General features: G+C 39.4%; 1 protein-coding gene and 1 long non-coding RNA gene across 3 annotated transcripts in view; one reads left to right on the forward strand and one right to left on the reverse strand.

The window, feature by feature from the left end:
* Nucleotides 1–23815, reverse strand: part of LOC148820931 (cAMP-dependent protein kinase catalytic subunit alpha) — a 76601-nt gene that overhangs the window by 41009 nt on the left and 11777 nt on the right. The window contains exon 1 of one of the 2 annotated variants that reach the window (XM_088931692.1): nucleotides 8956–9259. The exons of the other annotated variant lie outside the window; for it this stretch is intronic. Within the exon in view, the coding sequence (XP_088787818.1) occupies nucleotides 8956–9070 (115 nt within the window). The 5' untranslated portion in view covers nucleotides 9071–9259. Of the gene's footprint in view, nucleotides 1–8955; nucleotides 9260–23815 lie in introns of those variants that run through there. 2 annotated transcript variants of the gene reach the window in all.
* Nucleotides 419–22623, forward strand: LOC148820932 (uncharacterized). Its single transcript, XR_016094101.1, has 3 exons — nucleotides 419–545; nucleotides 21508–21589; nucleotides 22051–22623. It is a non-coding gene; the product is annotated as an uncharacterized LOC148820932 (long non-coding RNA).

Consider the following 23815-nt stretch of genomic DNA (forward strand, 5'->3'; position numbering starts at 1 on the left):
GCCTCTTGGTAGGTTTGTCTCTGAAATCCACTCTCTTGTTCATACTGCCTCTCTCTCTCACTTTCTGTTGGCTTCTGCTCCTGTTATTAAACAGTGGATCAATCAAACCCCAAGCCTGTTTATGTCAATATTTACTCAGCAAACAAAGCCCTCTCCAGAGAGATAGAGGCCTTTACTCCAGCTTTATTGATCCACAAGGGAGGGTACTAAAAAAAGGCTCATGTCCAGGCAGGAGGTGGACCTGAACGAAAAGGGAGGAGATCCTTGAAAAGGAACCAGGAGAAACAGAAACAGAAACCAAGTACAAGCGCCCCCTGCTTTATGTGGCTTCAGTCTATGCAAATTTGCTTTTATGCGACTGACCCCTTTCTTCCAAGTATCCTCTTTATGCAAGGAACTGTATGCAAAGAAACAGAGACTGGCTCAGCAGACTAGTATTATGCAGTTCTTAAGGCCACGGCCTTCATCTCCTGCTCCAGGGACTTCCTCTTCAATCATCATTAGCCACATCTCATTCCCTTGAGCCTTAACGTCTGCCTATTTTGGTGAGTGTTGATTTATTTTTAGTTAAAATAATGTCCCAAATAACATTTGTGTTAAGTTTAGTGTTAATTCTTAATATATGTTAGCATGTATTTATATACTTAAAATGCATTTGGAACACAACATTTAACACCATTCCACGCAACCCCTTTTTTCCACAGATTTTAGGTACCGCTTTATGCAGTTTCCCTTTATGCGAGGTTTTCACAGAACGTAAGCCTCGCATAAAACGGGGGACACCTGTAGTATACAAATGAAGGACAGTGAAGAACCCTTGGCTGTACCACTACACTTATGTTTTTAATTACTAAGTAGCAGAGCGCTGCCTCACAGTGCTGGGGCACTGGGTTCAATTCCGGTCCTGTGGTCTTATCTGTGTGGAGTTTGTATGTTCTCCCTGTGTTTGTGTGGGTTTCCTTCGGTTGATCTGGTTTCCTCCCACAGTCCAGAAACATACTGGTAGGCTAATTGGATTCTGGAAAAACTGTCTCTAAGTGTGAGTAAGGGCATCTGTGCGTTTGCCCTGGAAAGGGTACAGTTCTCCTGCAACGCTGAATTGGAAGAAGCGGTTAGAAGATGGGTGGATAGATCAATGAATATTATATTTAAATTTCAATTATCATAAAATTATCAGTATTTTTTCAACCTTAAATTCCAAGAATGTAATGGTCTTTAACAGTAAACTCAACTCAGGTCAACACCAACAGTTAAAAAAGCACGTCACATCTACCACCACAGCATCCATCTATAGATTTGTGCTTTTACTCTGTATTCTTTAGCCATGAACATGTCTAACTTTCCTTTGTTTAACCATGTTGCCCTCTAGTTGCAAAGCTCTATATATTGTGCATCAAGTGCTCTTATCTTAAAGTTGAGAGTCTTCAGTCACAGGAACAATCTTCCACCGCACAACATCAAAAGAGATCACTACAGTTTCAAGATTTTTCTTTGCTTTTCCTGCAGACATTTAACATCGTTTCCTCATGACAAGCAAGTTTTGAACTTGAGCTTTCAAGTTTTGAGTAAAATGTTCACTTAAAAAAAGTGCACACATCATTATTAATTCAATAAAAAGGGGGATCATTGAAAGGGGGCAAATACATTTGCAAGGCACTGTATGTGCTGATATGAGTAAGTGATGTACCACACTGCCCTGTACTGGAGCTGTAATTAAGATAGTGCCAATAACAGCGTCTGAAAAAGAGATGAGTTAATTCAGCCTATCTTGGTTGTTTGGTTGATTTCTAATTGATCCAAGGATCTAAGGGAGCTCTTTCGTGCAAGAAAAGAGGGAAATGGCTCCAAAACATGGCTGGGTAACGTGATCCAGGCTGCCATAACCCTTCGTGTAATAAAGTGCCTACTGTTTTAAATACTCTTCCCTTCAGTTTCCATGTATCTGGTTTGTGTTTTACTGTCAACAAGATAGCTCAAAGTTGACTATATATAGATACTCAGATGACTACATTCAATAGGGACTCCCCTTCACAACATTAAAAAAAAATATTTACATAGCGTTTTGGAATTAAATATTCCAAATGGTACTGTAAAAGAACAGTTTCTCAATATAATCAAGGTTTTTCATCAATGGGAGGGAAATTGATTCTTTATAGGCTCCATCTCAGGTGAAATACCCTCCAGCTCATCTTAAGAAACCCTGGATCATCCCTATCCCAGAGATCAAGAAATCACAACTGGGGGAAGTCCTGATTTTGACCATCCCTTCCTGGGGACATGAATACATATGAAAGGCTAAATTAACTGAACTCAATATGCTTCACAAACTACTAAGGGCTTACAAGTTCATTTATAGTGCAAGTTCATAACCTTACTCTGTCACATGGCTGACGACTGTGCTCTGCTTACTACTCGATGGAGGACTTCACTGGGTCTACAGAGCTCAGCTTTCCATCTCCAGACATTCACAATATAGAACTTCTGGCAAGCTGCAACATGTTTTCAAAGCAGAACCAGAGAGGGAAACAAACTTTCAGATTCATGACTTCTGCAAACATGCCTACAGTTTCAAAAGGAAACCTTTTCTTTGCGTGAGAAAAAGTAAACATGCTTCAGTGACACTGACTTATTAGCTCCTAAAATCAATTAATGAACAAAAAATAAAGCTGACCGGAGAAAACTACATTAGAAAAGAATTGCAATAACTGAAAGTACAAAAGCACTGATGGAGGTTGTGAGTTCCTGACAAACAAGATGTCACAGATTCCAATTCAAGTCCCCAGCTACATCACACACAGTACTGACCCCTTTTCAAATTGGGTATCGTCTGCTTATCTCCTGTTGTGGAAACACTCCAATAATTCCCAACCTCAGCAGAATCTGCTGTGACTATACCTTTTCCATGATTTCCCCATGGGTGATCTCAGTGTGCATTCCCAAACTTGGCTTTTGGCACTTTGAGATTCCACTAACACCTGAACGTCTATTTAACTAAATGAGCAAATATCCACTTAGTGTCATCAGGAATGTCAACAAAACTCAGCCTTGTAGAATAGTGATTAGGACTCTGGACGTGGGTTCAATCTTCCCTAATGCTGTTGTCCATGGGAACAGTGTTTTACCCCGATTGCTTCCACCCACATAAATAAGTACCATCATTAATGGGACATATTCTGTACTGTATATGGACCACAGTCCCATTCAGGTGGAAGCTATGTGCTGTTTGATTATTGCCAAATAAACCACAATAAGCTTCAACCCTAGTGAGACAGTAGCCTCAGGAAGTACTTAATTAACCTTAATTATGTTGCAGTAGCATGATGTACATTTGCTGTCACCTCAGAACGACTCATTCTGCAAACCAAGGCTCCTTCACTCAGTTCAAACAAAGGCACAGGCAGAAGCTAGACCAGTGGGAGGCACACGCAAGACAGCAGATACAAAACTGTGTCTCTCATACAGAAGAAAGGGCAATGCACTCAATGGCCAAAATATTAGGAACCCCCTACAAAACAGTGTCTTTGTGCTCTGCCATGAGCACGAACGTCATGATCGTGACACTGACACTGATATTATGGCATGTCATCTCAACAATTATAAAAAGACTGGGATTGGGAGATTATGTGGCTAGGTAAGGTAATGGAAATCTATTTCCTACTCTTTTGGCCACAGACAGTAAAAGCAATGGCATGTTAAGGGCTGGTAAGTTATTAATGGGCACAAAACAGCCCCAGTGATAATGGTATTCAAATACCAAAAGTATTTTTGGTAATTACTTTTTGTAATTTTGGTAATTAGATGCTTGATGATTTAAAAAATGTAATTGCAAAGCTAAAGCTTCACATACTGATGCATACAGGAGCTCTAAATATCAATGCTTTCACTTAGAAAATTCACTGAATATTTGTACTAACTTTTTAAAATTAGAATTACCAACTATATTCCATTTTTTACCAGTACAGGAGTAGCAGCTGTTAATGATTTATCAGCACAGCTTAAATTACAACCCCTGTACCAAATGTACAGGGAGAATAAAGACCTGTGGATATGCCTGCCTGTCAGAGCCCTTTAGCATTTAATAAGCAGCAAGCTCCACAGTTACCTAAAGGAAAGCCTGCTCCAGAGAGGCTCTCCCAGAGCCATAAGCACAGGGCCTCCCAGTGAGTCTGAAGGGTTGGTGTTGAACTGCTGGCTGTGGAAAATCTGGCCTGCCTCAGGCCCATTTGTACCACACCAGCTGGAGAGACATCCGCTGCCAGTCAGTTAAAAACTGCAACACATAGATTTCCATCATTCTGCACCTGATGCAGTGTTTCCTCTCTGGAAAGTGAGAAAAGTATCCCTCATGTAAAATATTCTTTATAGATTTTCATAGAATGTTTTCATTGTACCTTCAGAGGTATTGTTAGGCCAAGAACCACTGGAAAGAGCTGTACAGCAAAAGAGGATTCAATGCCCAATCAAAAGGCTCCACCTTTCCCATCAGATTACATTAGAACTACATGGTAACTCCCCAACACACATCTCCTTATGTAAGACTGCCACATGGCAATATAGGCCCGAGACTCCACATGAAATTCCTAGCAACTCACTGCAGGTGTCATTTGAAATGAGATTTCTGTAGATGTTCTGGACTGAAAGAAAGACAGAATAGATAGCCTTTGACCAACAAAATGAATAGAAACTGCCCGATTTCCAACTACTAAAACGCAAAGATAAAAGTACAACACCCATGAGGATCTGCTTAATACCGTAGGCTCCTCCTGTATATGGAATTTATACAGGTATACTAGCATGCAAGCTACTTCAAAGGCGGAGAATGATTAGTCAAGATCGCTTTTCATAACTCAACACTCATACGTAAGAGTATGGATCCTCTTGGATCCATGGCAAGACAAGAGAGCAAAGGTTGCAGAAGCTTGCACGAGAATCAGATCACTATCTGATTTATTTGATTTTTAGATATATTGATAGTGATAGCGTATGGTTTCTAACAAATTACTCTTCTTTGTGAGATAGACTTGTGTGAGTGATGTCCAGCCAATGACAGGAATGGGTTGTAAGAAATGTAAGCATCAATATGCGCTACTGTGATTGTAACTGAATATAACCAAGCTGTTCCATGCATGCACACACACCCTGAATAACCTCTTGTTTAGAGTTTTATCACAGATACTTAAGCAAGTATAGGTTTCTAAAAGGGGGAGAATAATGTTTTTCTGTGTTACCAGTAAATCACAGACTGCTACACAGCAGCAACATGAGAGTCACATTGTTCTCTGTGGAAAAACAGGAGAGATTTTGTTTTTCCTAGCAGATTGTGCACAATGTATGGAATCAATTCTTCTCATCAATCACAGTAGCCTTCAGGCCACAAATGTCCACTGCTGACGTCAATGTGGAGATTAAATTAGGTCGCCAGAAAAAGAATTTAGAGACCGCTTCATTCAGATGATTAAGTCCCAGAGTGTCATGTGTCGACTAAAAAAGCCAATTTCAAAACTCATGCTCAAGCCAGTATCTCTCATTCGGTTCCAAACCCAAGTGCTTACCATGGGTGAGACCATGCCTTTATGTAGAGGCTTACATAACCCTGTAATAAATAACTTCCAGTTCGGTGTCCCAGATGAAACACCTCAACTTCTGTCATGACCTAACTGCACATGTCCATTCTGAGGCTGCGCATGGAATATTATCCCATTTTTCTATGGCCTCTATGGTCTCCTGGAGGACCTCTGTGGGTGCCTGGACCTAGATTTAAGGAGCAGTGGTTCTGCAGACTAAAATGTAAAAATGATGCAGCTAAACTAAAGGAAACAGAAGAGCAGCATTCAATGCAACTGTAAAGTCCTGCCTCCTCATTTTGATCCTCTATATCTGCCTTTACAAAGATAATTTGAAATGCAGCAATCATATCTGTTCCTAAACTGAAAAAAGTAATGGAACCAGCTCAGGCACCTTTCTAGTTATTATATTACTTCATTCTTCTAGTGAGAAGCACACAGCCTGCAAATAAACAAAGAGATGGTAGTCATGATAATTAATGATGTAGCTCAACTCGGCAAACCAAAACAAAATGCTGTGATAAGAAAAAACTATCAGGACGATTGGACAGGCAATGAAGGAGGATTTAAAACTTCAAAACATCTAACAGCTGTTCCACAGCAATGCATGTACAGGAGTAATGCAACAGCACAACACTTAAAATAGGATTTTCCATGCAGAACTGAATAAAGTGAGATGAGAAACAGCAGGCCTTTGTACCATGTGCTTTTCCTCTCCTATCCTGTATTTGCAGGATAGGGATGAACACTATCTGAGCTTACAAAACTGACCACATAAAAATCTGGTAGTTAACTCAGGCTTTATACTAAACCTCTTCGTCAGCTGTGATCCAGAAAAAAACCTATTTTAATTGATCTTTTCCCTTCTGAGAACAGCACTTTCACGTTTATTTTAAAAATCTGGTCTATTTTCCCCATAAAACTATGTTTTATAATTTGAAGACAGTATTTAAATACCACAATCAATATGCTGTATTTCCCACAGACCTTTGCACTGTCACACATGTAAGCTTCAAAAATATCCATACACCAAATCTCAGATTTAACGTGGGCCTTAGCTGGATTTTATAATAAATATTTTACTAGAACATTCAGATTTACATTCATATTTGCACCTATCTATACATTTACTGTAGGTATTGTACTCTAACAATTCAGGTGAAGTACCTTACTCAAGGGTACAATGACAGGGTCTTTCCTGGGATGTGAACCATGGCGTTGCAGTTACTAGTCCAGAACCCCAATCATTGCTCTACACTGCTCACATCTAAAGAAAACTCAGTCGAAACATGGCGTTTCTCCTTTCTACTTTTTAGTATGGAATTAACCTTTGTTTGTTCCTTTGTAGCTAATGCACGCTGACACAGCTCCCTGCTTGAACCTCTTCAATGTTTAACTCTTTATGCTATGTACTGCGAGTTATGAGCCCATACTTAGATGTAGGGGTTCCCTGGTGTGGTCACGCTTGCTCAACAGTTACAGGACCATCAATGAGTCATGCCATCTCTTAAATTGTGTCACTTCAGTTTTATACAAATATAACTACAAAAAGATCTGGACACTAAAAATCACAATAGGGACTAAAAGTTAACATAAATCGACAGTGCTCCCTTCAAACTGCGGCCTGTCACCTTACACTGGTGACACTTGGAAACTTCTGAAAAGAAACTACTGCGCACTTCTGAAAGGTCAAAAACATCTGCAGATCTCGTTCCAAATATAATAAACTCATATTAAATCAAAAACTAGGATTACATAAATATTTTAAACCTGAAGATCCTAAGAGGCCATGGTGTATATATCAGCCAGTTACAACTGCAGTACTATAAACACAAAGGTGTGTACCCAGATCATATTTCAGAATTATGGAGCATGCCCCTTTAAGAACAGGTAAAACATTCCTTTCTGACAAATACAAACCTGTCCTTGTTAGACTTATAAAAACAAGGTCGTTAACAAACAGTGTAATTCAGCATAAGCTATTAATAGCAGCTGGGTAAGCACTGCCTTGTCTATGTGAATTTATGCCTGCCACAAAAAATGTATGAAAATCTTTGTTCTCCCTTCTATTTAAAGAAGGCGCACTCCTGTCTGCTTTGTGAAAGGCAGCAGGGATGCACGCATGAAAAGTCTACCACAACTCACTCAAGAAGCATTCAGTGTGTAAAAAAACATCAGTTAACTTCAATGATTAAAACACTTTAACTTTACTTTTAACTAAGCAAGGCAGAACATTTACAGGATTCAGACATGTTGGTGCATATGATCTAAAAAGAAATTACAGCAAATGCACCTTTTGTTCAGCTTTCTGTGCTGGTGTATTCTGCAATAAACAGTTTATGGTGCACTCCGAGTGTAAAAGCGTATTCAATGTAATATTATTACTATATTCCTTATGTAATAGTTATAGTACAGACTTCGCAGTCCATATTAACTTTTAACATCCCTGAAACAGGCAACAAACATATAAAATAGAATTAAAACAATGACAGAGAAGCAGAATATGTAATAATTACATATGCTTTGCAAATCACTTCTATGCTTTTCTCTGTGCTAGTCAACAAAGACACTGAAAGCCAGAAAGCTGGCTACTTTCAATTCAATATTAGGAGGCCTACTTCATTTTTCTTTTCAAAAGAAAATTAACATGGGAGATTCATAATCTTAATGACTACTCCAAACAAGGTCAGTTTGCAATTTGAACAGTGTTTCAAACAGTGTTTGAAAGGGTCAAGATGCCCGCAGTTATTTGCTTGCCATTGAACCAGAAGAAACTCTGTAAAATCAACTGTCCGCCAGCATGACAAAGTCAGGCTTACAAGTGGAAGTTGCACAATGGTCACTGCAAGGGAGATGAATGTTTATGCTCTGTAAGTTAACTGAAACTGTTCAGCTGATTCTGCAAAATTCTCATTTTAAATAATTGCACATTGCCCAGTACATAAAATAGAGCCTGTATGAAAAAGTGGGCAGTGAATACAGCCTGAGAATATTGATACAAACTTCTGTTGTCAGGCCGTTACTCACTGCCCACTTTTTCATACATATTGAAAAAGTGTCAGACATTGTGAAATCAAGAATTTCACACACTTGTAAAATTAACTTTAAGAGAGCCCACCAGCAACCCAGTACAAAACCAGCCTCCTTCTCTCCATTATTGGGGTTATACTAGAGTAAAGAAAAACCCCAAGGGGAAAGTGATAATATGAAGAAAAGTGCAGTGGGATTCTTACTGCAACAGTATGAGACAAGGAAACAAAACCAATACACTTCTTACACAGCTACATTAAAGTTTGATGTCGCAGGATTACGTTATTTTTGCTGTACTTTCACAGCAGTTAAATTAATTTCACAATACAGTACCCCCCTCTCCTTTGCATCTTTGACTCACTTCTATAACTGTATTCCTCTTCCTCAAACCTGAAGCAGGTCTCCCCTGCTTCCTCGTCAGCCGGCCGGGGACTGCGCTGGAACAGTCTCCCTGCTAGCCTCTGGAGAGCTGACATTGTGTCCTCGTGCACAGTAGCTTCTGAACACAATTGCACCTCCCTTGCCGTGCAGATCCCCAGGGAGCGGCTGAGCCTACTGCGAGGGTGAAGGAATGGAGCAGGACCCAAGTTGGCTGGGCGCCCCCACACTTGTTAGGCTTTTGATTTTAAAACTACCAGTGTTTCCACTTCCCTTTCTCAGCTGGAGGCTGTGCTGCACTTCCTCAGAAGTTCTCTGACAAAACACATCTCAAAATACCACTGCTGTTTCACTTTAAGCATAAGTCAAGGAAATATGCTCCACAGCGTCTGACGCTGGGTATGCAGGTCAGTCAACTATATATGCACTTTTTCAGTGAAAAACACTCCCCCTAGAGGACAACTTTCATTCAATTCACCTGCCCGGCTACTCGACTATTGTCTTTGATAGTTTGGCGCAGCAACACTCTTCAGACATCTTTCTGCAGCTGAGAAACCTGAATATGTAGTCCATATTCTAGCACGTGTCTTAGCATGACCTTCCTTATGCTGAAACTGTTCCAGTGCATTTTCATTAAAAATGCCCAGTTGTGCTCAGTCTTACACAGTCGGGACCTCTTCTCTCGGGGCTCTCAGTAGAAAAAGAGATTTTGAAAAGTATTTATTCCATATCGTCTGCAAGCTCACACGGAAAGCTCCAGGTAGCGTCGGGAAGGAAGCAAAACCTGTTTGAGAACGAAGCCTCTCCTTTCATTCTGCAGATGACAAAGCTCTTCACTAGCCCTATCCCTGCTTTAGTTACATTCTCATTCCATACTGAAAACTCAGAATGCCTCTCCTCTTTCTTCCGAAACACTCTCCCTTCTCCCTGAGCCTGCTGGGAGTCAGAATGTGGTATTACTCTTCTGCCTTCTTTCTCCTTGGCACAAACACAATACTTTGGAAATCCTCCCTCCAAACAGGCAAATTATCTACAAATGTGATGAAGGCAAAGGTTAGGGAACTGGTTTTTCCTGCCCTAAGCTGATATGAGTGTTGGGCAGGTCTATGTATATGCTCACAGACAGGATTCCTGATCATCAGCACACTCTTAATACCTTGCTTCGTACTAGGTAAAGGTTAATTTCATACTGAAAGGAAAAGACAAGAGACGCAACATTTCAGCCATGGAACCTCCTTCAGGTGTAATACCTTGCTTAGTGTTGTTTCTTTTAGTGCTGATTGGTCATAGTGCTCTTTGTCCTGGCCATTATTTGAATTATTCTCAATAGGAAAGTCTGCTTATTGGCAGGTCATGTGCGATATGCATACCGGTCAGACAGAAGCACCTAAAGCACACTCAGTTCAGGCTGGAGATGTGCCTCCTGCTGTTGGTGCAGAAGGCAAGAAGCAATGAAAAACAGCTCTCAACACGCAGTCCATAGTACCGTACAGAACAGCAAGGACCATTTGCAATGCTCTCACATTTCCGATCTCGGTTATTTTATAACGGTAATTTTCTCATGTGCCACAGCCTGGCACATCGTGGCAAATGTGGCTCCTCCTATAAGTCTCTTACTGCAGCCAAGCTGGAGGGGTGAAGACAGATGGTGGTTGGTCTAAGTAAGCTCCAACTTGAATGTACTGAGGCACAGCCAAATTTGTCTCTGCACCTATAAAGTGATTTAAAAATAAAACTCCTTTCCGTATAAAATTATATTCTGTTAATTATATTCTGTGGTACAGATGGCAGTACTACCATTACCAATAGATATTACTGTCATATGTGGGCTCCACTGGGGGTAAGAAACAGGGTTCATGAGAATGCATCCGCATTGAACTCGGGCTGTAATTCCTTCTCTTAGTGCTGAATTCCACAGCACTCCAGTCTGTGGAATGTATCCTCAGCACTCATGAAGGTCTTGCTGTATGAAAGTTAAAAGTAAAATCTGAGCACCAGAAAGTGATAAAACGGAATCTTATCAAGTGCAGGATGTTAATACTAATAAGGAAATGAAGAGATTAAGAATATTTACAAATTTTGTGCTCATGTGGCCCTTAATGTTTGAATTTTGTATACAGACTGTTTTGCTTTCTTTTATAGCTCACTCAATCATCTGAAATCATGAAAAGCAGAGCTCCCTCCAGTGGTTAAACTAGTACAGATATCTGCTCAGAATCTGGGGCTGGGACACATCATTGGCTAGGACCGCTCACAGCCCTGGTACATAGCAGGCCAGGCGTCCCCATGGCTGGATGTGTTCACAATCAGCCTATCACACAATAATCACTCATGTCATTTGCCAGTGCCCTCCATCCAATTAAAAAATGTGTTACTGACACTGTTCAGACAGTGATGAAAAATACAGGAGATAGCAGACAATAGTTGTATTTTATGCTTTTTGTGACATAAATAAAAACTGCTTCTCTTCCTTGATGGTACCATGTTCTAGTATTACTTAACAAGCAGAAATTATCCCTGTATTGGTTCACGGCCGTAGGGGGTCTTACACAGCCACTTTTCCAAACTTGCTGTGTTGTAGAGATATTACACATATCTGTACAGAAACATCTCCAAAGAATGCAAAGCTGTGCATCACTGCTTAATTAAAAACAATCTGCAAACGAAATGGAAAAGGGATCATGCTCATCGGTTATTCCGACTTCATTAAAAGAAAATTAATTGATGAGTCCACTTCTAAAATTGGATCTTTATTAAAACATATCTTTAACAGATTAAATATTGACATGGACATACCGAACGTCTAGAACTGAAATCAAAGGGTGTGTTGAACCTAAAAATTCTGCAACTCAAATGAAAAGGTTTCCCCTTACATTTGTGGGATGTAGAACATTGGGAAAGGTGCACAAACATATGCATGATTTCTTAACTGTTTGCTATTATTCTCCAACAAAAAGAGAAGGTTTCATAAGTGATTCTTTGCAGGGTTTGGGTCTCTAATCAGTGCCACTATATATGCCGAGAAAGGATAAAAACCTCTACCTGACTGATTTTATCTTATGGTTCAGAAAAGACTGTTAAGTGCATTTGTTGTCCAGCGTCTCCATATTTGAATTTTTTACATTAAATGAGAAAAAGATTTTGATTCTCCACAAATGTGCTGACTCTGGAGTTCCTAAGTACAAAATTGAAAACTCCCATTCATAACCTTCCAAACCTGGGGCTTGGTGTCCATGATTAATGTTTCAATAAAGACAAAACCAAGAAGATCCACACAGGAGAGATGCATAATCTTTTCAATAGATCTAAAAACGCACCTGAAGCCATGACTACAGTCAGCCGCCTATGCAAAATATAGCTTACACCAGCAGCAGAATACTGCAATGTTTTTCTTCAGGTGATTTCCAAGATAAGCTATCCAAGAACAACTCTTCTCAAATAGCTCTTGTTCTATTTCTAGGAATCTGGGCAGCTCAATCATAATATGGATTATAGATGGTCCAGAATTTTGGTAACAGCAAGATGTGACAACTTTTTTTCAAACTGACAGCTCCTGAGTACGGTTATTGTAGTGAAACGATGCAATGTTTCAGCCTGCCCTTGCACTCAAGAAGTTCAGAGTTTGAGTGAAATTTCACAGGATTTAGAAAATTGTTTGGAGGATTTTCTTTAAATGCAAGACCTACTGTAGGTGCACCAGATTACAAAGTTATAATAATTCCATCTGATAATTCCATCTTTTTATATGAAATCCTAAATGCTTAACTGCTTTTCGTAATCTTAGAACAGAGGACCATGCTAGTTTCACTGATGCGATAGTGTCCGCTATCATTGGTCTGTGCCTGTATATCTGCTTGCTGTTGTGAGTGAAAGCAGAGCTCTGGATTGGCATCCCATGAATTTACCATGCCCTTTTCATTAGCAGCGACAATTCAGCTCTAAATAATTCATTGCCAAACTTTCCATCACCAACAATTTGTCGCACAATTGCATTCCATTTAATTAAATTGACAACAACGTAATGGAAGAAATCGCTCACTGTAGTCAACAATAATAAGGTCACAGTGCAAATCCATTCTAATCTCTGTGCTAACAACAAACTTAGTTAAGATTTATTTAACAGAACAACTAGCACATCATAAATAACATTAATTAACATATAATCAAGAACGGCAATTACAGTCAAAATTACAGCCCATATTTTGCACACAGTACAGCTAGTACAGGAGATTTCTGCTAAGGAAAATGTATTTGTGTTGCAATGTGATTGGTACCCGGTCATTGTCTGTAGCTGCTAACTCTTCTGCCAATACTTAATAAACTGATTTCTATATGGTACCAAGAAAAAGCTCATGAACCCCCAAAAATAATCACGGTGATTAGAATGTCTTAATATGGTACAAGTTTAAACTACACAACGTCTTTATTAAATAACCATAAGGTATTTTGCTTAGTAACTCCATGTTTTTTTAGATGAATGGTGAAGGTGCTCAGAAAAAAAAATTATAATTAAAAATCAGTGTACAGTATGTGAAATAATAAGAGGTATGCCTAGTTTAATTACCACAATGAAAGAGTTAATTAGAATCAGCTGGTTAAATAATTAGGTAAAAGATCAATAAGGACTGACTGCAGGTAGCTCTGTCCTGTACAGAGTTTTGTCATCATTATATAACTTAGTGGATCATGTACTTCATGCCATGATCAGAGGACTTTGGATAAAGAGTAGTTGATGCTCTTCTGTCTGGAGAGGTTAAAAACCCATTTCTAAACATCTGTGGCTCCATACATCCACTGTCAAAAAGACAGTGTTCAAATGGAAATTTAAGGTAACTCTGCCTAGGGCTGGTCGCCCTGTCAAGCTCTCTCAAAGATCAATCCGGAAAATCCAGGAAGTCACGAAGAACCCCAGAGTAACACCTAAAGATCTTCAGGCCACTAATGCAGCCAACTTTAGTGTTCATGCCTCACCCATCAGGAAAAGATTGAGCTTTTTCAGTTCCCTAATGAACTGTGGTACTGTGAGATTTGTTCTTATCACTTCAATTCAGAGGCTTTCAGTTCCCTTATCCACAGTCCAGGACAAAAAGCTGTGTTAAGGGCCAAAGAACTCTAATGCAGCTCCTTAGGAATTTACAGAGGACCACAATGTCCACATCTCCAATCATTAGAAGACGACTTTCTCTCTCTCGTAAACAGCTCAGTGATTTACCTTTCAAAATCCCAGGTAAAGGGTATGCTTTGCGCTCTGTTGAAAAAAAGTTTCCACTGTACATGACATGAGAAATTATAACAAATCCCATACATGAACATACATGAAAAATCACCTACAGTGATGCTAGAACATTTGTTAAGCCTTTAGCATTTTCTACATTTCTGCATAAATTTGACCTAAAACTTGATCAGGTCTTCATCTAAGTCATAAAAATAGATGAAGAGAACCCAATAAAACAAATAACACACAAAATGATATATTTTTTCATACATTTAATGATCAAAATGATCCAACATTAAATGTCTTTGTTGAAAAAAGTACGTGAACCTATGCTTTCAGTAACTGGTGTGACCCCCTTGAGCAGCAATGACTTCAACCAAACGTTTACGGTAACTGTTGATCATGTATATTTTTGTGAGTTAGATGAGGATCTGATCACATTAAAGGTCAAATGTATGCAGAAATTTAGAAAATTCTAAAGGGTTCACAAGCTTTCTAGCACCACTGTTAATGATATGTATCTATTTTCATAGGCATACCGCTTTGTTCATAAAAAAGTTTGGAATTCCCAATCTCTAACACCTGCTTGATTGACCTCACTACCACTAACCATTTGTAATTACTTTCTGTTTTTCTGTTTTTAACCAGTATTTAATGGGAGTGGCAAGCCACACGAGTTTCTAGGCAACAGAACACCAAGTACAGGGAACAGCTCGTTGAGGCAATTCAATTAAAAATTATGAATGAAGTCACACCTAGTGAGTTGCGTGGTTTGCAAGGTTAGCATTGCTGCTTTGCAGTTCTAAGGCCCTGGATTCAATTCTGAACCTAGGGTGCTATCTGTGTGGTGTTTGTATGTTCTCCACGTGTTTGCGAGGGTTTTCTCCTGGTGGTCCGGTTTCCTCTCACAGTCCAAAGACATACTGGTAGGTTAATTGTTTTCTGGGTAAACTGGCCCTTGCTGTCCGTGTGTCTGTGCTTGTGTCTACCATACGATGGAGCGATGGAGTGGTGTGCTGTCCTGCCTTCCAAGCCTTCTATGCTTAAATAGATATGTTCTGGCTCCCCCACCACCCTGATGAAGCAGTTACAAAATGGCAAGGCAGGATACACCCTGGACAAGACACCAGTCCATGCAGGGCACACACCAGGGCCACAGGAGCCAATTAACCTTCAGGTATCAGCCTACAGATACCTACAGCCCACATCAGACACTACTTTGGTCTTTTCCAAAATGGTAATTCGGTAAAAATAAAATACATAATGAACCATTTAGGATTTCTTTGTTTGATAAATGTAGGCGATTTCATAAAGCAGCTTGATTTGCATTTTGTGTGCAAAGCTGGATCAAGATGAATTCATTGTCATGCTTGCAATGACGACGCGGCTGATTTTCTTCACTTCAGAAGACTTGAACAGCATGATGTCCCAAAACGGACAAAAATAAGAACTATGCTGCCAATTGTTATCAACGCCTGACTGATGCACCTGAAATATCTTTGATTAAATTTGTCTTACTTGCAGTTCAACAAGTTCATATATAAGCTCTACTGAAAAAGATGCAATCTGAAAATAAAAAAAAATTAGAAGCTGCTCTGCGATCTAGTTTTTAAGCTTAAAACTTGAAAACTGTGCTGATACATTTCAGTTTCCGAGGTGGAAACTTTTCCCAAATCATTCTGTGACCCTGACAAATGCAATCGCTCCTTGAACTCCAGGAGGGTTTTTTTTATATTTTAAAAATGTCAAATGCAGACAGACAGGTTTAGCACTACATAGAGATGGATATGAATAAAACTTGACAGCTTTACAGATTTTCACTATATGCATATCTAACAATTTACCTAGGCTTGAACAACTGACAAAAAAAGATTACAGAAATTAAAAATCAGAGGATTTAATCCTACCTGACATTGCACTTTTCAGCATTTAGCTGAACTCTTCTCATTATATTTAATGAAAAGGGGATTCTGAATACTCTGGTGCACGGTTTTATTAATATACAGTGTGCTAATTTTGCAGCACTGTTCATTGGGCCCTGTGGAATAAAATTAATCGGAAGTAAAGGCATTTCCACTGAGACTCATAAATACACAACAGGTTGTTTAAATGTTCACAGGCGATGTGGGAGAGTGGGGGTTGGATGGTGCCATGTGCGCCTGAGGCTGGAAAACGTTGGGAAATGCTGCACTATGGAGTCAGTCCTTTGCTTGCTAACATTTATCTCCGTCAGCAGCCCCTCGGACTCGGAAGCTTTCCTGCCGGCCTGTTTCTGTGTGAAGTCATGCTGCACATGCCCAGCAGGTGGTGCTCTCTACTTAATCCCAGACCTACACTGCGTTTCACTACTGACGCTTCCTTCAATATCACATTCAGTATCACACTGATCATTGGTCTTACAATAAGCTTACAAGGTTAACATCAGGTTTCAAAGTTATGTGATCCACAGATATTTTAAAGGAATCTTAATCTCTCTGGTGTGAACACAGGAGATTTTAAAGAAATGGCAGGTAAAGTGCCTTTCCAAAGCAATACATTTTTCACCTAAAAGCCTGAAATAAAGACACAAAATGATCATTTTTTACCTTTATTAACACATTATAATACACAGCTTCCAAGTGAAATACATATGCTCAAACATTTGGAAAAATAATTACTAATGAAAATCTAGAAAAATGATTTGGTTCAACCCATTGAGCTAGTACTTGGTAGAAATACCTTTTGCTTGAATTATAACCATATTTAAGTTTGAAAAGGTCTGTACTAACATAACAGACCTAGATTTGGCTAGGTTTGCCCATCCATCCGTACATACCTGCTCAAGATCAAATTGTGAGGGGGCCGTTGATGGACCACAGCCTTCAAGTCATTTCACAGATTTTGAATTGGACTGAGATCAGGGCTTTGACTGGATAACCCAAGGACATTTGCCTTTTTCTTTAGCAACTCCACTGTTGCTTTGGCTCTTTGTTATGACCATGCTGAATGACAAAACATTCACCTGTACCTTCTATGTACTTTGCACTTTTCTGTACTTTCCCTTCTATCTTAACAAGTGTCCCAGTCCCTGACAATGAGAAACATCCCAGTAACATGATACTGCCACTAACATTCTTGACAGATGGGACAGGGTCGCTTGGATAATGCGTTGGGTTGGGTTTGTGCCAAACGTAATATTTTGCATTTAGACCAAAAAGTTTAATTTTAGTTTTATCAGACTTAGTTACCATATTTTCAGTAATGGCTTCATTCCTGCCCTCTTACCATTCAGGCCAGATCTGTGGAGTGCTTGGAACATTGCTGTTATACTCACTCTTGACTGGTCTTGGTCAATCAGATACCAGTCTCTTTCTTGTCTGGTCATCCAGTTTTTTTTCATGGATCCAGGCAGGATCTTGGTGGTGCCAAACACATCCCCTTCTTTAATAATCATCTTGACAGTGCCCCAAGGGATAATTAAGGCCTTTGCCATCTTTTTATATCCATCTCCTGCTCCAGGACTTTCTAAAACTTTATCTCAGACTGTTTTGATAGCTCTACCCAGCAGAGATGGCCTACAGGAACAGCTGATGTTATTCTGAAATCATTAGAATCACTACAGTTGAACACAGGTTATGGTTGATTAGGTTTCCGTGTGATTTTGAAGGCAACTAGTTACAATTTATATTTGGTTTTACTAAGGGGTGTGTACACCAATCTAATCAAGTTTTTAGGTTTTCATTTGTAAATTTCAGAATGTTTGAATATTTTTTACTTGGAGGTTGTGTGTGTTAGGGGCATCATGGTAACACAGTGGTTACCATTGCTGCCTTGTATCACAGGGGTGTTTGTTCAATTCTTGGGATGCCATCTCTATGAGTTTGAATAATCTGCCCGTGTTCACATGGGTTTCCTCCAGATGCTCCAGTTTCTTCCCACAGTCAAAGATATACTGATAGGTTAATTGGCTTCTGGGAAAATTGGCCCTGGTATGAATATGTGCGTCTGCCTGACCCGTGAAGAGCTGGTGTATCCCACCTTGCACCTGTTGTTTGCCAGGTTAGGCTATGGGTCCCCCCTGACCCCGAATTGGATGAAATTTTGCGGGTTACAATGTGTAAATAAACATAAATAAATGATGATTAATTTGATTTCAGGCTGTAAGGACACAAAATCTGTTACGTTGGAAAGGTTGTGTAGACTTTCTACAGACTAGGACTCAAGGATACATAGCAGTTTAGAACCCTGATGTGCAGTCTGTGTAGTCTGATGTCAAAATTATAGCACACTGATAAAAATTACCATTGAAGCTCAGAGGTATAAAGGATCCTACAAAGGAACAATCTGGCATTCTCTAAAAAACCACTTGTGCTAAAGCAAATGTCAAATGTCAAATGACTCTCAGTAGGTGTGTCTATGACCCTGGCTTTGCAATTCCAGCCTATGATGAGTGGGATTATCAGGGTGAGCACGATTTTCAGTGCTTGTTTTGTGGCAGAGATTAATGGAGTCACATGCTAACACCCCTTTATTACCCCTTTTCCCAAACCTAATACTGTACAGTGGAAAAGCAAGATCATGTTATCATTACAACAAATAAAAATGTGCATGCACTTCACATTTGGGTCATTTAGACTACATTCAATGTAATGCTGAAGCCTGACTGCTTTCATCAGACCTCTGAAGCTAAGCATGCTTGGGCCTGGTCTGTACTGAGAATGCATACCTGTCAGCGGTGGTTCCTGTGAACCAGAAGGTGGTGCTCTTCCTCATGGACCAAAATCTCTAACCTCCCACTACGGTGATCAGGTACACTTTGGATGCTCCCGACTACTAAGTCATCAAAAATTCAATGAAAAACAGACTTAGAGTCATTTAACCCAGGGCCCTAGCTAAAATCTACTTAGGCTAGCTCTACCTTAATTCAGATCTTCTCCACCTGATCTGATGTGTTCTGGATGTGCTAATAATGAATGGCTGCTGTGCATCACCTAGGGGACTATGCCTGAGGGGACTGCACATCAGTTGTGAATGAAGCAGGTCCCATCCGATACGTGAAGAAAGTGGGATGTGGGAGTATGGGACAAGCTGATTGTTGAAGCCAATATCCTGATTTTTTTTAAATCTCATCGAACAATTTAGTACCAAACAGGGTATATGGGCTGTAAGACCTCCTGTTACTTGTAACTATCTCTGCTGTTCAATCCTTCCTGCCTGAATTCCACAACTGCAGGTAAGAAAACTACCATTAAATCATATCCCCAGTTCAATGCTGCAGAAAAATCTGCCCCTGATACTTCCAGTGAAGAGTTTAATTTTCAGTCTTCCCCGAGTAAGAATGTTAAAGAAATCTTGCTAATGCACATGAAAAGCCTATTATAATATTAGATATAGCTTATCTCGTGACTACATGTGTCCTTGCAAGATAAAGCATTCTCATACTCTTCAACTTTTCTCCTTTAGCAGAGACTCACTTTAAAATAACATCACAGGAGTGTGCACTTGAGTACAGGTAATATGAATGATATGCTGTAACACTGCAAGAGCTTTGCACACTTAAAACAGTCTATTTCTTTAGATCAGCACAAAATCTGATTGTAATGTGAGGATATCACTTTTACCAACTAAGGGAAAAGCCCTCCGATCATTCTTGAGGGTCCCTAGATCCAGTCTGGAGACAATATCTCCCTTCTCAGTTCACTGCTGTGACACACACTTGCAGGGCTACAGCTCAGGACACAATCTACACACACTACTGACACCTTCTGGAAAGTCTACAAAAATACACTAAATCTAAAAAATGAAAATTTGTTTTATCAGTTCACAGGGGCAAGAAATAGTATGAAAACCAATATAAACGAAACTACAGATGATTTTCTAAAGCTTCAGCAGACTAAGATGCCTGTTTCTTTATAATACCCAAAATGTGTTTCTAGGCTGTAACTGTGCTCCTAGGAATAATTTAAAATATAATCTACTAAAAATTTAACTTATAAATCCCATTACTTCCTGGAGCTTTTGAAATTGATGATTTCTACTTTAAATATGTATTTTACTCATATATCCAAGTACACTGTACTATAATTCAGGTGGGTGGCTGCGTCAGCATGCGTAGGCTGCAAAGGAACAAGTAATAGCTTTATTCCATGCTAAAAAGAGAAGAAAAAAAATACATGAAGCACCTGAAGAAGGCTCCACGGCCAAAACGCTGCATTTTCTTTCTTCTCTTTTTAGCATGGAATAAACCTATTACTTGTTACTGTACTATAATTAGATTAGATTTTGTTTACTATGGTTGCCTAGCAACAGCGAAGCGCTTGAAATAATTATATATTCCAAGAAAAAAAAAAATCGGGAAACCACAATGAAAAACCATACATAAGTAGTCTATTTAAGGAATTCATAGTCCACTTAACATTCATTAAGAACATGATTTTAGAAATTCAACATTCAATAATACAGAGGTTCTCCGTCTTAAAAGACAATCCTCATAAAACTCATCATCGATGTAGTTCAAGTAGGTAAGTTTCTCATTTCACCTCTAACAATCATGATTATACTGACCTGTCTGCATTCTCAAAGAGGGGTTTCTCAACTCCTATTGCAGAAAGACATCCAAAACCAACATTATCCTGAAACTAGGATCACACCTACCCCCTTCTCTCAACGACATGCTCGTTTCCTTCTAATTCTCTCTATTCATTTGCAGGTTTTGACTTTACACCTTTCTTCACCTCTCTTAACTTCACACCACTTGAGTGTCCACTCTGCTTCTCTCCTGCTCCTGCCACCTCTCCACTAACGGCTTCTGTTCTCCCATGTTTTATTAGCTGCTGACTTTCCTCTCTCACACCCGAAGAAGGCTCCATGGCCGAAATGTTGTGCGTTTTCTTCTCTTTTCAGCATGGAATAAACCTTTACTTGTTCCTATTTATCAATATACCAGTTAGTATAAATATCAAATAGGTATTGCAGCACGCTTTGTTTTACAGTTTGAAGATTTAGTTTGTAATGTACTTTTAAAGTTAAAAGAAAAATGTTAAAAGTTTTCAATCATGAATACCAAATTGACTCCAAGTTTCTGAAGAAATTCTTAACTGAAAATCTCCTCCAAACAAACCCTCTCCTATAAGGTATGAAATTTAGAAGTGTTATGTGACTAGCTCCATGTAAAAAAAAAAGAAAGCCCATGTTTTGTATAGGGTTGAACATGTATTCTTCTATTCTGTGCACATGCTTTTTTGGTTGTAAAAGCAACTTAACCCTTAATTATAAATAACCAATACTGATTCATGTTGATGTTGTCTGAATTTTTTAAATCTTTTGTTTTTCTTTTTACAGGACAAACAGTTTCTGGGAAAAAAGACCAGAGTGATCCTTCATGCTTATATCCCAGTGTGCTTAGCTTCTGAGTTTTCAGAAGGTAACCTATTCCACAGATAACACAGCACATTTTCACCTGATTCTGACTTGCTGGTTACCTTGCCCATCTGCAGCTCACCACTTTGTGTGCAGGATGGCAGCACTTTCTGCCTCTGCCCATGTAGAAGACGTTCGGCACTCATCCCGTTTCCTGAAGCTGCACAGATCTACAGGATCTGCTGCCCCAGACAGAGCTCCCTTGTTCAGACAATTTCCATCACATGGCCTTCAAGGAGTCCAGAGCCAGACCGGCTGGAGATAAAATCTGAAGCAGCACACATCTGTGTTTTTTATTACGCAAACAAGCACTTTTGTATCCTTTTTACATCATGGAAGAACTGCTGTGAGCAAAAGCACTTCAGAAAACAGACGAGTATTTAAAAAATATTTTCAAATAATTGTTCTTAGTTATGTTTCCCCTTTGGCACTGTCCTTGTTTAAAAGATATTCTTTTGCTTCCAGATTCCAGGCCGCAGGAGCCCAAGACCGATGTTCCTTGGAAGTGAATGTGACTTGCAGGATGAACCGGACACTCCAGGCCCAGAGCTTAGCCACTAGGTGCTCCTGTGATGATGTAACACTAGCAGTGGATCGGCAGTTCACAGACACCAGGCCGCACACATAAGTCAAATAAATAGTCAATAAAATTTCAGCCTTAAATCAAGTCATAACCTTAATAAAAAAAAACAGTCCAACGAGAGAGTAAACTAACAACTTGGAATGCTTGATCCTAACATCAAACTGTAAGAATAAAGGTCCGGGTTTAAAGGCTAATCGTGCAACTTGTTTTGAAAGCGCGCACTTCAATTAACAGCAGCGCTTCTTTGTTGTAGCCTGATCTGAGCACAAGCAGGGATGGGAGGCCTCCTCTCCTTAACAAACCAATGTTACAATATGGTGACAGGGGACCGGTGTATAAGAACATGAGAAAGGCTACAAAGGAGACCATTCCGCGCATCTTGCTCACTTGGTAGTATCGTAGCTTATCGAATTGAAAATGACGTCATCTACTTTTATATTTCAGCTACTAAGAGCCCAGAGTTACAATAATCCAAAATAATATCCCTTACAAAAGGTTGGATCCAGAGGCAGGACAAAGGCCATCTTGGTTAGACAGCTTGTAACTCAGCTCATCCGACTTTCTCCCTCATGTGGTTGAAGGATTAAAAAAAAAAAGTTTTAACACTCACGTGTATTACTCCAGCTTGGTGGAAAGCATTTAAAATTAAGACCATTAACTTACTACATAAAAAGTCTCCCATGTACAAACCAGACTTGACATTAGCTATGAAAACCTGTTAAAAAAACTTACAGAAGGGCATCTCCCTTTTGTAGGCATATCTCCTGTCTGAAAACGTGTTGGAAATGTACTCAAATATCACGAACAGTTCACACTACCATTGCATTCAGATAATATTCAGTCTGCCGGTCTGTTCCCGTCAACTTTAGCTGAGAGAATTTTGGAAATCAAGACAATACCACATTCAGAAATTGATCAATTAATTTCTAATTTGGATGAGGAGCTTTATATCCCTAAAGACAAGTGGAACAGTGATTGTCGGAGTCCAACAGAAATAGATGACTACATAGCAATTTGTCTCTCAATACAATATCTATTTCATACAACAGTAAAATACAACTACAACAATACAGATCTTTGCATATGGCACACTACAGAGGGAATACATTAATTATCATGAGGCTATCAGAAACCAACTTTTGCCAGCAGCACTCAGAAAAAATTACAGATGATTATATTCATAGTTTTGGGTATTACACATCAGTACTGCACTTTTAGCTCAAAATCCTGGGATCCCCGCCAAGATACTGGGCTACATCATCCCACTCTCCCCATCTTTATACTTTATCCAAAACCAAAAACACTAAACACTAAAAAGCCAACAGTGTTTACTAATACCGCTCACTGTACCAAGGAAGGTTATCATTACTTTGAAAGAACCTGGGAACAGCATCAAATGATTAATGGCTTAGTTAAGTGACAAAACACACAGTAATGACTTAACTGCATTATTAACACAAAAAAATCAGTTAGTAGCAGCATGCTTGGTATTCTTTATTAATTTAGCTTATCTCAAGGTCTCCCAGGTCCAACGCACTCTATGATATGTAATATCAATTGGAGGCAGTGTTCTCTGTTTGTATTGACTAATTCCTCGGTTTTTCTCAGTTTATATTGTTATGTGTATGAAATTACAATTCAGCCTCT

Source organism: Atractosteus spatula, chromosome 14 (genome assembly GCF_055471065.1).
Source record: "Atractosteus spatula isolate fAtrSpa1 chromosome 14, fAtrSpa1.hap1, whole genome shotgun sequence".
NCBI lineage: Eukaryota > Metazoa > Chordata > Actinopteri > Semionotiformes > Lepisosteidae > Atractosteus > Atractosteus spatula.